At 43.6% G+C, this 12,378-nt stretch overlaps 1 protein-coding gene across 1 annotated transcript in view; it reads right to left on the bottom strand.

Moving 5' to 3' along the window:
• Positions 1–752: 752 nt before the first annotated feature.
• The window catches only part of C16H10orf90 (chromosome 16 C10orf90 homolog), an 89,366-nt gene continuing 77,740 nt past the window's right edge, over positions 753–12,378 (bottom strand). The window contains exons 7-9 of the mRNA XM_033842190.2: positions 5,074–5,137; positions 974–1,073; positions 753–885 (exon numbers count right to left, since the gene is read on the bottom strand). Of these exons, the coding sequence (XP_033698081.1) occupies positions 847–885; positions 974–1,073; positions 5,074–5,137 (203 nt within the window). The 3' untranslated portion in view covers positions 753–846. The remainder of the gene's footprint in view (positions 886–973; positions 1,074–5,073; positions 5,138–12,378) is intronic.

Below are 12,378 nucleotides of genomic sequence, written 5' to 3'. Positions count from 1 at the left end.
TCTTCACTCCCCAAATGCACATTTATAAATAATGGACATTGTAATTGTTTGGAGGAACAAACGTTAGAGTTGGAGCCATCAGGCCATTTTCAGCAACACAGCTCTTTCTGGGGGCTGGACGGTTTACAGAAAACACTGAAGTTACCTACAACTTTTTTCAGCCAGTTCTGCCCTCATGGCTTCCATGGAAATAGGCTCTTCTGCTAAACAAAGGCAGGTCCTGGGAGCAGGGTGGGAGTAGTGAGGGCTGCTCTGATCACCCCAGGTCACCAAGAAACAGGTCACTTGTCCCCAGCCCCTGGCAGAGCGCCCGCCTAGTTCCAAAGTTTGCCTTCAGTATTTCATGGCACACACACCCAGAGAGGTTGCAAACACACTATGTGATATCCCCAAATTTGGAGTTTGCAGAACTGGCAGAAGTTGAGATTGGTATTTTGAAAGTGATGTATTTTAGGTCCTAGAAATTCAATGAAAAAAAACCCCCCAGCTCCCAGGGATCTAAGCCCGCTTGAGCATAGAAGACCTTTCTGCCTGAGTGGAAATGGTAGGGGGAAAAACCAGAAGCAAAAGATAAAATTCAGAAGTAAAAAAAAATGAAGGGACCGTATCGAGTGGGTTCAGTTGAGTTGATTACCCCACTGCGGTCTGATGATCCATTTCCTCAAGGGTTTTTGTTTCTGCTTGGTTTGGGTCAGCAATTCGGGAAGCTATGCTTTCCTTTATGAAAAAAAAAATCAAAAGTAAAATAAGTATTTCACGTCATGAAGATAATGCTAAGTTTAATGGCTTATCCAGCGTTTGAAGTCGTCCCAGGTCCAGGTAGAGGGTCAGCAGGGCAGCCTGTGGTTAGACTGCATTCCTTTGAAGGAGCTGGTCCAGTAATTGCTAGGGAATTAGAGACAAAGAAGTCAAGTTCAGAGTCAGCATCTGGGCACCACACACACGTCACACCTGCTGGCGGCCGGGCCATTACCTTTTTGAAGACTTCGGCCCGGAGTCTGTTACTCTGTAAGATCACCCTTTTCTTTTGTTCTTCTTTTTTCTTTCTAACTTCCGGCAAGTTATTATAGATTCTGAAACAGATTCAGAAAACATTCTGAATGGTAGCGAGATAGCGTGTGTCTGCTGTGGATCTGTGTCCTCTCTTGTCAGCAGGCTCTTCCATTTCAAAGGGACGATCAGCTGCATATGGGCCACCTCGCATCTGTGAGACCCCAAGACCCGGGGCTCCCCTGACCATCTCCAGATGGGACTGCCCAGGCAGGGGCCACGCAGCAGATGGAGCCCCACCCAGGGCAAAGCTGGAGAGGCCGGGTGTTTAATCAGAAGTCACTTTTCTTGTCTCTCCATCTTCTACGATAATTAACCACTTGCTTGTAAAATGAAAGATTCTAGACCTACGCTTTGCCACTCTGAGCGTAAACTTACCTTTTACCAAATACCTTTTTGCCACTCAATTTTTGTCTCCCTATGACTTAGAAAAGGAGCAGCGAATCAATGGAAGTAGCAGGAATTGTACTGGAATGACACACCCATAAAATATGTGTGTGTCTGCCTCTTTACCTACTGCATTCCTAATTAAGCTGTTTCCAAATACCTCTCAGGCATATGTATTGATATTATGTTCTTGTCCTGGTGTAAAATTAGCAGCTTCCAAGACACAAGCAGGGCCTGAGGGACCCTTCTTCTGGGCCCTTTCTTCTTACTTCCCTACAGAAATTGTTTACGTACTGATGCCAAACAAGATTTCTGCTGGAATCCACAGACACAGAGGAGACACTGTAGCCTGAGCTTTTGGGGTGCTGTACACGTGGCACTTGGATTAACATCTCTTGTTTTATTTTCTCTCATGTTTGAAAGCCAGACAAAATTCGTTTAACATGTTGCCCTCTTAAAATAATAATCACAAACTATACAAGGATTGATGATGACAATATTAGCAGGTGACATTGTCTTGGCTATAGGGCACTAGGCTAATAATCTTTTTATGAATTTACCTTTTAAAAATTTTTATCTATTTATTTTTTATTGAAATATAGCTGATTTACAATGTTATGTTAGTTTCAGGTGTACAGCAGTGATTCAGTTATACATACACATATATATTATTTTTCAGATTCTTTTCCTTTATAGATTATTACAAAGTATTGATTCTAGTTCCCTGTGCTATATAGTAGGTCCTTGTTGGTTATCTATTTTATATATAGTAGTGTGTATGTGTTAATCCCAAACTCCTAATTTACCATTCCCGCCCTGCCCCCTTTGGTAACCGTAAGTTTGATTTCTATGTCTGTGGGTCTTTCTGTTTTGCAAGAAAGTTCATTTCTATCATTATTTTTTAGATTCCACATATAATTGATATCATATGATATCTATCTTTCTCTGTCTGGCCTACTTCACTTAGTATGATCATCTCTAGGTCCATCCATGTTGCTGCAAATGGCATTATTTCATTCTTTTTTATGGCCGAGTAATATTCCATTGCATATGTAGACCACGTCTTCTTTATCCATTCATCTGTCAATGGACACTGAGGTTGCTTCCATATCCTGGCTACTGTGAATGCTGCTGTGAACACTGGGGTACATGTGTCTTTTCGAATTATGGTGTTCTCTCAATATATGCTCAGAAGTGGGATTGTTGGGTCATATGGTAGTTCTGCTTTTAGTTTTTAAAGGAACCTCCATACTGTTCTCCATAGCGGCTGCACCAATTTACATTCCCACCAACAGTGCAAGAGGGTTCCTTACTAGGCTAACCATCTGACATGAATTTCCCGGGTAGCCCTCACGACAGTTGGAAGAGACACCGTCCAGTGTCCTGCTGTTATGGGAGTGAGGAACCCATCCCCAGCGAGGTCAGGAGGCCAGTGGCGTCCCTCGGCTGGTGAATGAGGGGCTGGGAGTCCGGCCTCGGTCTGTCTGACTTCATGCAACACTGTTCCCCAATCATGTAGTGTAGAGTGACCTGGGAATTGCTGGCACATGGCACAGTGCCTGGCACACTGAGGGCATCGACATGATCTAAATGAACACACGATTGCCACATCGAAGAGCAATGCTAGAGGGGACCAGGAGAAGTCTGTCAGGGTCAGTAGGAAATCTGACACGTCCCAAAGCTCCACAGTGGAACTCCTTCTGGATCCACAGACACGCACCTTCCCGATCTTGACCATCTGATCTTGTGGGGAGTTTAGGATAAAAATTCCCAGGCCTCAGCCCTGGAGCTTCTGCTGCAGTATTTTCTTAACATCCTCAATAAATTATGGCACGTCTGTACAATGGACCACTCTGCATCCATGAGGAGAATCACCCATGTCTTCTGACACAGAAAAAGACCTCACAGACACGAAGTAAAAGAAGCTACAGAAAGATAATATTGCATATAGCATGATCCCATTTATGGTTAAGAATTAGATAACTAATAATAGTTACCTAATTAGATACTAAATAGATCTCTAATTTGTACGTCTAAATAGACGTACAAATAAACGTCTATTTTCAGGCAGAGAGAAAGGCCTGGGATGATATATAGGATGCTGATAACTGCGGTGTCTCTGGAGAAAGTACAAGGCTGGGAGGTGGGGCAGGAGGGGGGCCAGTCAGTCACGAGGGACTTCAGCTCTCTCTCCTCTGTTTGAATTTTTTTTAATGAAAATGTAATTTAATAATATAACCGATAACAAAGAATACAAAAGAAAAGGAAGCTCCAGTGTGATTCTGTGGGTGCGTGAGGTCTGAGAACCGGGGTCTGAGCCCACCCAGGGCACAGCCCACAGAGCAGAGTGGAAGTCCCGTTACTGACCGCATCTGAGGAGACCTGGCTTCCAGCCAGGGAAGCCATGATGTGGGGAACAGCATCACCCTGCTCATCGGTCCTCTCAGAGCCTCAGTCTCCTCTCAGTAGAATGATATGGTGATGCTCTGTCCACGAAGGCTGCTTTGAGATCTACATTTTAATTTCAGGTCTCCATAAGAGCAGCTCTGGACTTAGGGACCAGGAGGGGAAGATGTGGCTGCATTTTCCACCAAATGGAAAAAGGAATGCTTTTGGCATGAGGTATACACAACTTTGCACTTCCGAAACGGCAGGTCTTGAAACCCAGTGGCCCTTTAAAAACCCAGTTAGAAAGCTGCGCATTGGGTCATTAATGGGATGGTCCCCTTTCTCCTCGCTTTTACTTTTTTATTTACAAAGAGGTTCCCTACAGCTAATCAAAGTTGGCTAATCGTCATGGAAACAATACAATCATGGGAAAGCAGAGATTTTGCGCCTGGAGTGGGGAGAAATGTATTCTTCCTATTTTAACGGCTTCTCTAAGCTGTGCTATCAATTTGGTTAAATTGTTATAGGTCCTCCCAGTGCTAGATACTTTATTATAAACTAATGGCATTTTACTTGGATGAACTTGGCAAACTCTGTCAAGTTACGACATTTGGGTTGGGAGGCCAGGTCTCAGAAAGAATGGCAGCCTTTGTGTGTTGGCGAGAATGAGTGGGCGTCTAGAATAGCAACGAGCCAAGCAGGACAGGGAGAGTTTGCGGGCAGCAGGGCCGCCAAGCCCGCCGGCGATGCGGTGCCAAAAAGGCCGGCTCGTGGCCCTCTGTGGCTTCGCTGGCCCCACGCACCATCGGCCTCCAAGCCTGGATGCTTTTGTCCAGGCTCTGCCACTGTCAAGGCCCTCAGGAGACCTAGCTTCTCTCCTCCTCATAAAATCACCTGCGAAGGTGCACAGTGACAAACAGCACCTGCCCAGAGCAACGGTGGGAAAGTGCAGAAGCATTCCTGTTATGAGTCTGGGGATCTCTTAGAGACCAATTACAGGACTGGCTCAGAATCCAAGACCCACCACGTTCCTAAGGTTTTTCCAAGAACGACATTAGCATTCAGAGGCGCGATTCAACAACTCCACTTCTTTCAGCCACAGCTTTTCAAATCCACGGCCAAGAAGACCTCAGAGCTTAAACGTGGACCTAGAAACAGTGGCCCAGCTGGACAGTGCCTGGATCCATCAAGCCATCCCTCCTCCCTCCTCCCCCACTTTTTTTGACCGCACACAATATAATCGAGTACCTTTTAGATCGCATATGCATCTCCTTCTCTGAAATGTACCTTTCTTTCGGTTTGAACAAGTTATCTGGAAAAAAAAAAAAGTGGACAGAGGATTAATTTCAGAAGGTACAGATGTTGCACATTTCTAGAGAAACATCGTGGTGGGCTTAGTTCACTCTCTGTTATCCATCCTTAATCTAAGCCCAGTCTGTTACAAACACAGCAGGACTCAGTAGACACACACACCATGCACAGTTGTATTGAAATCAACGAACAGTTAAACATGGGCATGAAGTTCAAGGTTAACATCTAATTGACTTTATGGTCAGTGACTCCTTTGCATGCCGCATTTAGCAATAAAGAGTCAGAGTTTACTGGGGCAGTGCCACTGCGGCACGAAAATGTGTTTCAGTGTCGCTCTGGGTGCAGGGCCCTGGGTGTGAGGTCATCCCATCCACAAAATATCTCCACACTAGGTGTTTGGTGCCTCTGAGGACAAGGAAATCTCCCACAACTGCTAGAACACTTTCAGAGCAGGAACTTTCACTCACAATTGTAGTCTCCATCAGGGAGGCTCGGCCTCTGCATCCTTTCTAATGGAGGGATTAGCCCTTTCCAAGCTCAGAAAATGTAACGGACAACATAAGAGTGATGTCTGCCTAGAGCCCTTTAAGAAAGTACACGGTGGCTAAAGATGACTGTGAGTCTGGAATTTTTTTTAATGAAAGTACATACTGCTCATCACAAGATGTTTACAGATGGCACGCTTGAAAATGGTCTGTGCTTTTTCAAAAACTGTGTATACCTTTCTGCGATAACTCTGAAAACCCCGTGAGACTCAGCCCTACGGGTTAGCCAAGAGGCTGGCACCCAGAAATATTGCATGGGGGTGCTTGTTGCATGGGGATGCATCTGAGCAGCTGCCACACATACTGTCTGGAACCCCTGGATGGTAACCAGCTCCCCTGCCTTCATTCAGCACAAGCAGACAGGTGACTCGATGTCCTTCAATCATGGAGTTGCAGAGTGGGCTCCCTGTGGCCCCCAGCCAAGACTCCACCATGTTTCTATGAGTCTCCCCCACCTGGGCCTGTCCCCCCTCGCTCAATACTCCAGCGGAGCCACCGAAGATTTCTCAGGCTTGAGAATATACCGAATTTTCCAGGAATATACAAGAAGGTGGGATAGAGGCGTGGATACGAAGACATCTCTTCCCCTCTGGGGAACTGTAACACAGCTACCGATTTACAATATGGAAACAACACAGTGGCTGAACTTGTATCCTGTCTGGTTATAAACATAAAAGAAAAACGTGGCGCCATTATTCAACTTCAGAGACAAGATTCAAAGGAAAAATAGAAGAAAAGAGAAAGAAATCAGAAGAGTTTTCCCAGGGAAGGGAAAACGTCCCCAGTGTTTGGAAAGGCACTGGGCCGTGTGAACCAGGAGAGTCAATGTCGCCATGAAGACTGATCTGCAGAGACGCCTCCCAGCGCCCGCCCTCTGCTCACCCTCCAGACAGGGCCTGGCCAGAGCCCAGGACCTCGGGAAAATCCCAGCAGCATTCCAAAGAAATGGGCTGTCACCTTAAGGCAGTCAGCGTCTTGGACAAGCAAACACGCGTCCGCCTGAAGACCCCCACTGAGGCACGGAGAAGGAGCCTCCGACAGAGACTCCCCCGCTGGGTCTGCACCAGCATTCCTCGGGAGCCAGTCAGGATTAGGGGAAGGGTGACGTGAACAGATGCACGGTACCCCAAGGGAACAGAAACGTTACAAAGTGCATTTACAATATTTCTATAATCTCAGTTCAATCGTATGTGGTCTCCCCTCAGAAGTTAGTTCTGTTTTTGTTTTGGTTCGGTTTGTTTCTTTTGAGCACCTGATACCACAATGAAGCTCTGGTCTTACTTCCAAGAGGAAACAAAAGCAAACGTGAGCTATCTGGCACCTCCACTGTTTTGTTTTCTGAACTCTTCTCCGCCCGCTGTGTCTCAGCACAAGTTTCAATTCTGGGCCCAGCAGCCCACGTTAGGTGCAAAACAAGCATGTCTGTATCCAAGAGCGCCCACCCCAGCTGGCGGGCTCCACCCCGCACCTCGCTGGTTGCTGTTGACTCTGAGTTTTCATAACAGCACCAGGCCCATGTGACGGATAGTGGGGATGCTGTCTGGATGGGATGGAAGAGAGGAAGAAAGCGAGGCTCTACCTTCCTGGAGGAAGTTGTTTGAAATAATCAAGTGTGTCGCTAATGGCTCCCAGCCTCGCTAGAGTAAAAAGAACCCTATTTGGCACTTTGAGAGGGAAAGCGGCAGGAAGAGGGGAGGGGGCAGGGTGACACCTGAGGGTCAGCATTACTACTTATAATAAACAGCTAGTGTTTATTGGATCGCCATAGATCTTCACACCAACCCTGTGACATACTCATATTTCTTTTGATTTTAGGGTTTGGAAAATCAAAGTTCAAAGGGCCAAGGGTTTCCTGCTCAGGTTTATGCAGTGAATGAGTGAGTGGCAGAGCTGGATTTCAGTCCAGATCAGTCCAGCCCTGTCCACACATGCCCTCACCTCAGAACACGGCCACCAACCCGTGGTTGCAGATTTCATCTTTTGGTCGCCCTGACACGTGTTGGTCCATTTCCCAGGAGACCAATCCAAAATCCCTTTCTCTTCTTTCTTCTTCCTGCCTCCTATATTTAATGAGCCACTACTATGCCTCCAGGGAATGCTCAGAAGAAAATAAAAATGATAAGATCCTGCCACCATGAGACTTCATTATTGAAGAAGGAGTCAGATAATTAACAAACCAGCTACAAAGTATCAGGTAGGTGCTGTGATGAAAAAGAATCATGGCCACATGGTCAAGGAGGACCGGGGTGGTCAGGAAGGCTCCTCAGGGAGCAGTTATTTAAACCATGACCCAAATGACCACAGGAGCCAGCCATGGGGGCCAGTAGAGGGAAGAGTGAGGAAGGATCCGGGACACAGTGCATACAGTGTGAGGGAGGGGGCATAAGGGCATGAGAAGGCAGGCCAGGAGTAGAGGTAAAAGCAAAGACACTGTGGTTCTCCACCCAGGTTATACACTTTACCACCGCCTGCAGAGTCTAACCACGATTCCCACACGTGGGCACTGGAACCTGAACCAGAATCTCCGATGATTCTAGGGGGCGCCATGTAATAGGGAAGAACGAATCTGACTCCATATCAGCAATGTTTCTTTTACTTTAACCTTTGTATTCTATTGCTTTTGCTCTGAGTTAAGAATGTTGCCTATAGCCTGAAATAGACAGGAAAACCCATTCTCAAGGCTCTGACCTTTAAGGGTATAATACTTTTCTGTTCATATAGAGATGAAAAGTTGCAGAACAGAGACTAACATTTGTCTTGTTGGAGGTTTACAGGAACATCGTGACCTGACCTACACCGACAGCTGCAAGAACAAAGGATTCCAACACCAGGAAATCTGCAACAACCAACCACACCCCTCCCTCAGGTTGCCTTTAAAAAGGCTTTGCTGAAACCCTTTGGGGAGTCTGGGCTTTTTGGGGGCATGAGCCGCCGTCTCCTTGCATAACCCTGCAATAAACCTTTCTCTGCACTAAATCTCTATGTTTCGGTATTGTTTGGCCTAACTGTGGGTCAGGCACACGAACTTGCATTCTGTAACAGCAGGCGACAGGAAGCATCAGTGTTGGGTTTTGCAAGCCTACTAAGGAGATCTGCAAGTCTGTTGAGTTTTCCTCCAGAGTAAGAGATGGAGAGCCAGGTGGGTTTTTTTTTTTTTTTAATTTTATTTTATTTATTTTTATAAGCACGTTCTTATTAGTTATCTATTTTATAAATATTAGTGTATACATGTCAATCCCCATCTCCCAATTCATCCCACCACCACCCCCCACTGCCACTTTCCCCCCTTGGTGTCCAAACGTTTGTTCTCTACATCTGTGTCTCTAATTCTGCCCTGCAAACTGGTTCATCTGTACCATTTTTCTAGGTTCCACATATATGTGTTAGTATACGATATTTTTCTCTTTCTGACTTACTTCACTCTGTATGGCAGTCTCTAGATCCATCCACGTCTCTACAAGTGACCCAATTTCATTCCTTTTTATGGCTGAGTAATATTCCATTGTATATACGTACCACTTCTTCTTTATCCATTTGTCTGTCGATGGGCATTTAGGTTGATTCCATAGCCTGGCTATTGTAAATAGTGCTGCAATAAACATTGGGGTGCATGTGTCTCTTTGAATTATGGTTTTCTCTGGGTATATGCCCAGTAGTGGGATTGCTGGGTCGTATGGTAGCTCTATTTTTAGTTTTTTTACGGAACCTTCATACTGTTCTCCATAGTGGCTGTATCAATTTACATTCCCACCAACAGTGCAAGAGGGCTCCCTTGTGTCCACACCCTTTCTAGCATTTGGTGTTTGAAAATTTTCTGATGATGCCCATTCTAACTGGTGTGAGGTGATACCTCATTGTAGTATTGATTTCCATTTCTCTAATGATTAGTGATGTTGGGCACTCTTTCATGTGTTTGTTGGCCATCTGTATGTCTTCTTTGGAGAAATGTCTATTTAGGTCTTCTGACCATTTTTGGATTGGGTTGTTTGTTTTTTTAATATTGAGCTGCATGAGCTGCTTGTATATTTTGGAGATTAATCCTTTGTCAGTTGCTTCATTTGCAAATATTTTCTCCCATTCTGAGGACTGTCTTTTCGTCTTGTTTATGGTTTCCTTTGCTGTGCAAAAGCTTTTAAGCTTCATTAGGTCCCATTTGTTTATTTTTGTTTTTATTTCCATTTCTCTAGGAGGTGGGTCGAAAAGGATCTTGATGTGATTTATGTCATGGAGTGTTCTGCCTATGTTGTCCTCTAAGAGTTTGATAGTGTCTGGCCTTATCCTTAGGTCTTTAATCCATTTTGAGTTTATTTTTGTGTATGGTGTTAGGGAGTGTTCTAATTTCATTCTTTTACATGTAGCTGTCCAGTTTTCCCAGCACCACTTATTGAAGAGGCTGTCTTTTCTCCATTGTATATTTTTGCCTCCTTTATCAAAAATAAGGTGACCATATGTGCGTGGGTTTATCTCTGGGCTTTCTATCCTGTTCCATTGATCTATATGTCTGTTTTTGTGCCAGGACCATACTGTCTTGATTACTGTAGCTTTGTAGTACAGTCTGAAGTCTGGGAGCCTGATTCCTCCAGCTCCGTTTGTCTTTCTCAAGATTGCTTTGGCTATTCGGGATCTTTTGTGTTTCCATACAAATTGTGAATTTTTTTGTTCTAGTTCTGTGAAAAATGCCATTGGTAGTTTGATAGGGATTGCATTGAATCATTAGATTGCTTTGGGTAGTATAGTCATTTTCACAATATTGATTCTTGCAATCTAAGAACATGGTATATCTCTCCATCTGTTCATATCATCTTTAATTTCTTTCATCAGTGTCTTACAGTTTTCTGCATACAGGTCTTTTTTCTCCTTAGGTAGGTTTATTCCTAGGTATTTTATTCTCTTTTTTGCAATGGTAAATGGGAGTGTTTCCTTAATTTCTCTTTCTGATTTTTCATCATTAGTGTACAGGAATGCAAGAGATTTCTGTGCATTAATTTTGTATCCTGCAACTTTACCAAATTCATTGATTAGCTCTAGTAGTTTTCTGGTGGCATCTTTAGGATTCTGTATATATAGTATCATGTCATCTGCAAACAGGGACAGTTTTACTTCTTCTTTTCTAATTTGTATTCCTTTTATTTCTTTTTCTTCTCTGATTGCCGTGGCTAGGACTACCAAAACTGTGTTGAATAATAGTGGTGAGAGTGGACATCCTTTTCTTGTTCCTGATCTTAGAGGAAATGGTTTCAGGTTTTCACCATTGAGAACGATGTTTGCTGTGGGTTGTTGTATATGGCCTTCATTATGTTGAGGTAGGTCCCCTCTATGCCCACTTTCCAGAGAGTTTTTTATCATAAATGGGTGTGGAATTTTGTCATAAGCTTTTTCTGCATCTATTGAGATGATCATATGGTTTTTATTCTAAAATTTGTTAATATGGTGTATCACATTGATTGATTTGCATATATTGAAGAATCCTTGCATCCCTGGGATAAATCCCACTTGATCATGGTGTATGATCCTTTTAACGTGTTGTTGGATTCTGTTTGCTAGTATTTTGTTGAGGATTTTTGCATCTATACTCATCAGTAATACTGGTCTATAATTTTCTTTTTTTGTACTATGTTTGTCTGGTTTTGGTATCAGGGTGATGGCGGCCTCATAGAATGAGTCTGGGAGTTTTCCTTCCTCTGCAATTTTTGGGAAGAGTTTGAGAAGAATGGGTGTGAGCTCTTCTCTAATGTTTGATAGCATTCACCTGTGAAGTTATCTGGTCCTGAACTTTTGTTTGTTGGAAGATTTTTTACCACAGTTTCAATTTCATTACTTGTGATTGGTCTGTTCATATTTTCTATTTCTCCCTGGTTCAGTCTTGGAAGTTTATACCTTTCTAAGGATTTGTCCATTTCTTCCATAGAGTTGAAGAAATTCTATGGAAGAGTTGGCATAGAGTTGCTTGTAGTAGTCGCTTAGGATGCTTTGTATTTCTGTGGTGTCTGTGGTAACTTCTCCTTTTTCATTTCTAATTTTATTCATTTGAGTCCTTCTCCCTCTTTTTCTTGATGAGTTTGGCTAATGGTTAATCAATTTTGTTTATCTTCTCCAGCTTTCTTTTGATTTCCATTTTCATGGAATATCTTTTTCCATCCCCTAACTTTCAGTCTGTATGTGTCCCTAGGTCTGAAGTGGGTCTCTTGTAGATGGCATATATATGGGTCTTGTTTTTGTATCCATTCAGCAAGCCTGTGTCTTTTGGTTGGAGCATTTAATGCATTCACATTTAAGGTTATTATCGATATGTATGTTCCTATTACCATTTTCTTAATTGTTTTGGGTTTGTTTTTGTAGGTCCTTTTCTTCTCTTGTGTTTCCCACTTAGAGAAGTTCCTTTAGCATTTGTTGTAGAGCTGGTTTGGTGGTGCTGAATTCTCTTAGCTTTTGCTTGTCTGTAAAGCTTTTGATTTCTCCATCAAATCTGAATGAGATCCTTGCTGGGTAATCTTGGTTGTACGTTCTGCCCTTTCATCACTTTAAATATATCATGCCACTCCCTTCTGGCTTGTAGAGTTTCTGCTGAGAATTCAGCTGTTAACCTTATGGGAGTTCTCTTCTACGTTATTTGTCATTTTCCCCTTGTTGCTTTCAATAATTTTTCCTTGCCTTTAATTCTTGTCAATTTGATTACTATGTGTCTTGGTGTGTTTCT

This window comes from Tursiops truncatus, chromosome 16 (genome assembly GCF_011762595.2).
Source record: "Tursiops truncatus isolate mTurTru1 chromosome 16, mTurTru1.mat.Y, whole genome shotgun sequence".
NCBI lineage: Eukaryota > Metazoa > Chordata > Mammalia > Artiodactyla > Delphinidae > Tursiops > Tursiops truncatus.
This window is presented reverse-complemented; position numbering and strand designations above follow the sequence as displayed.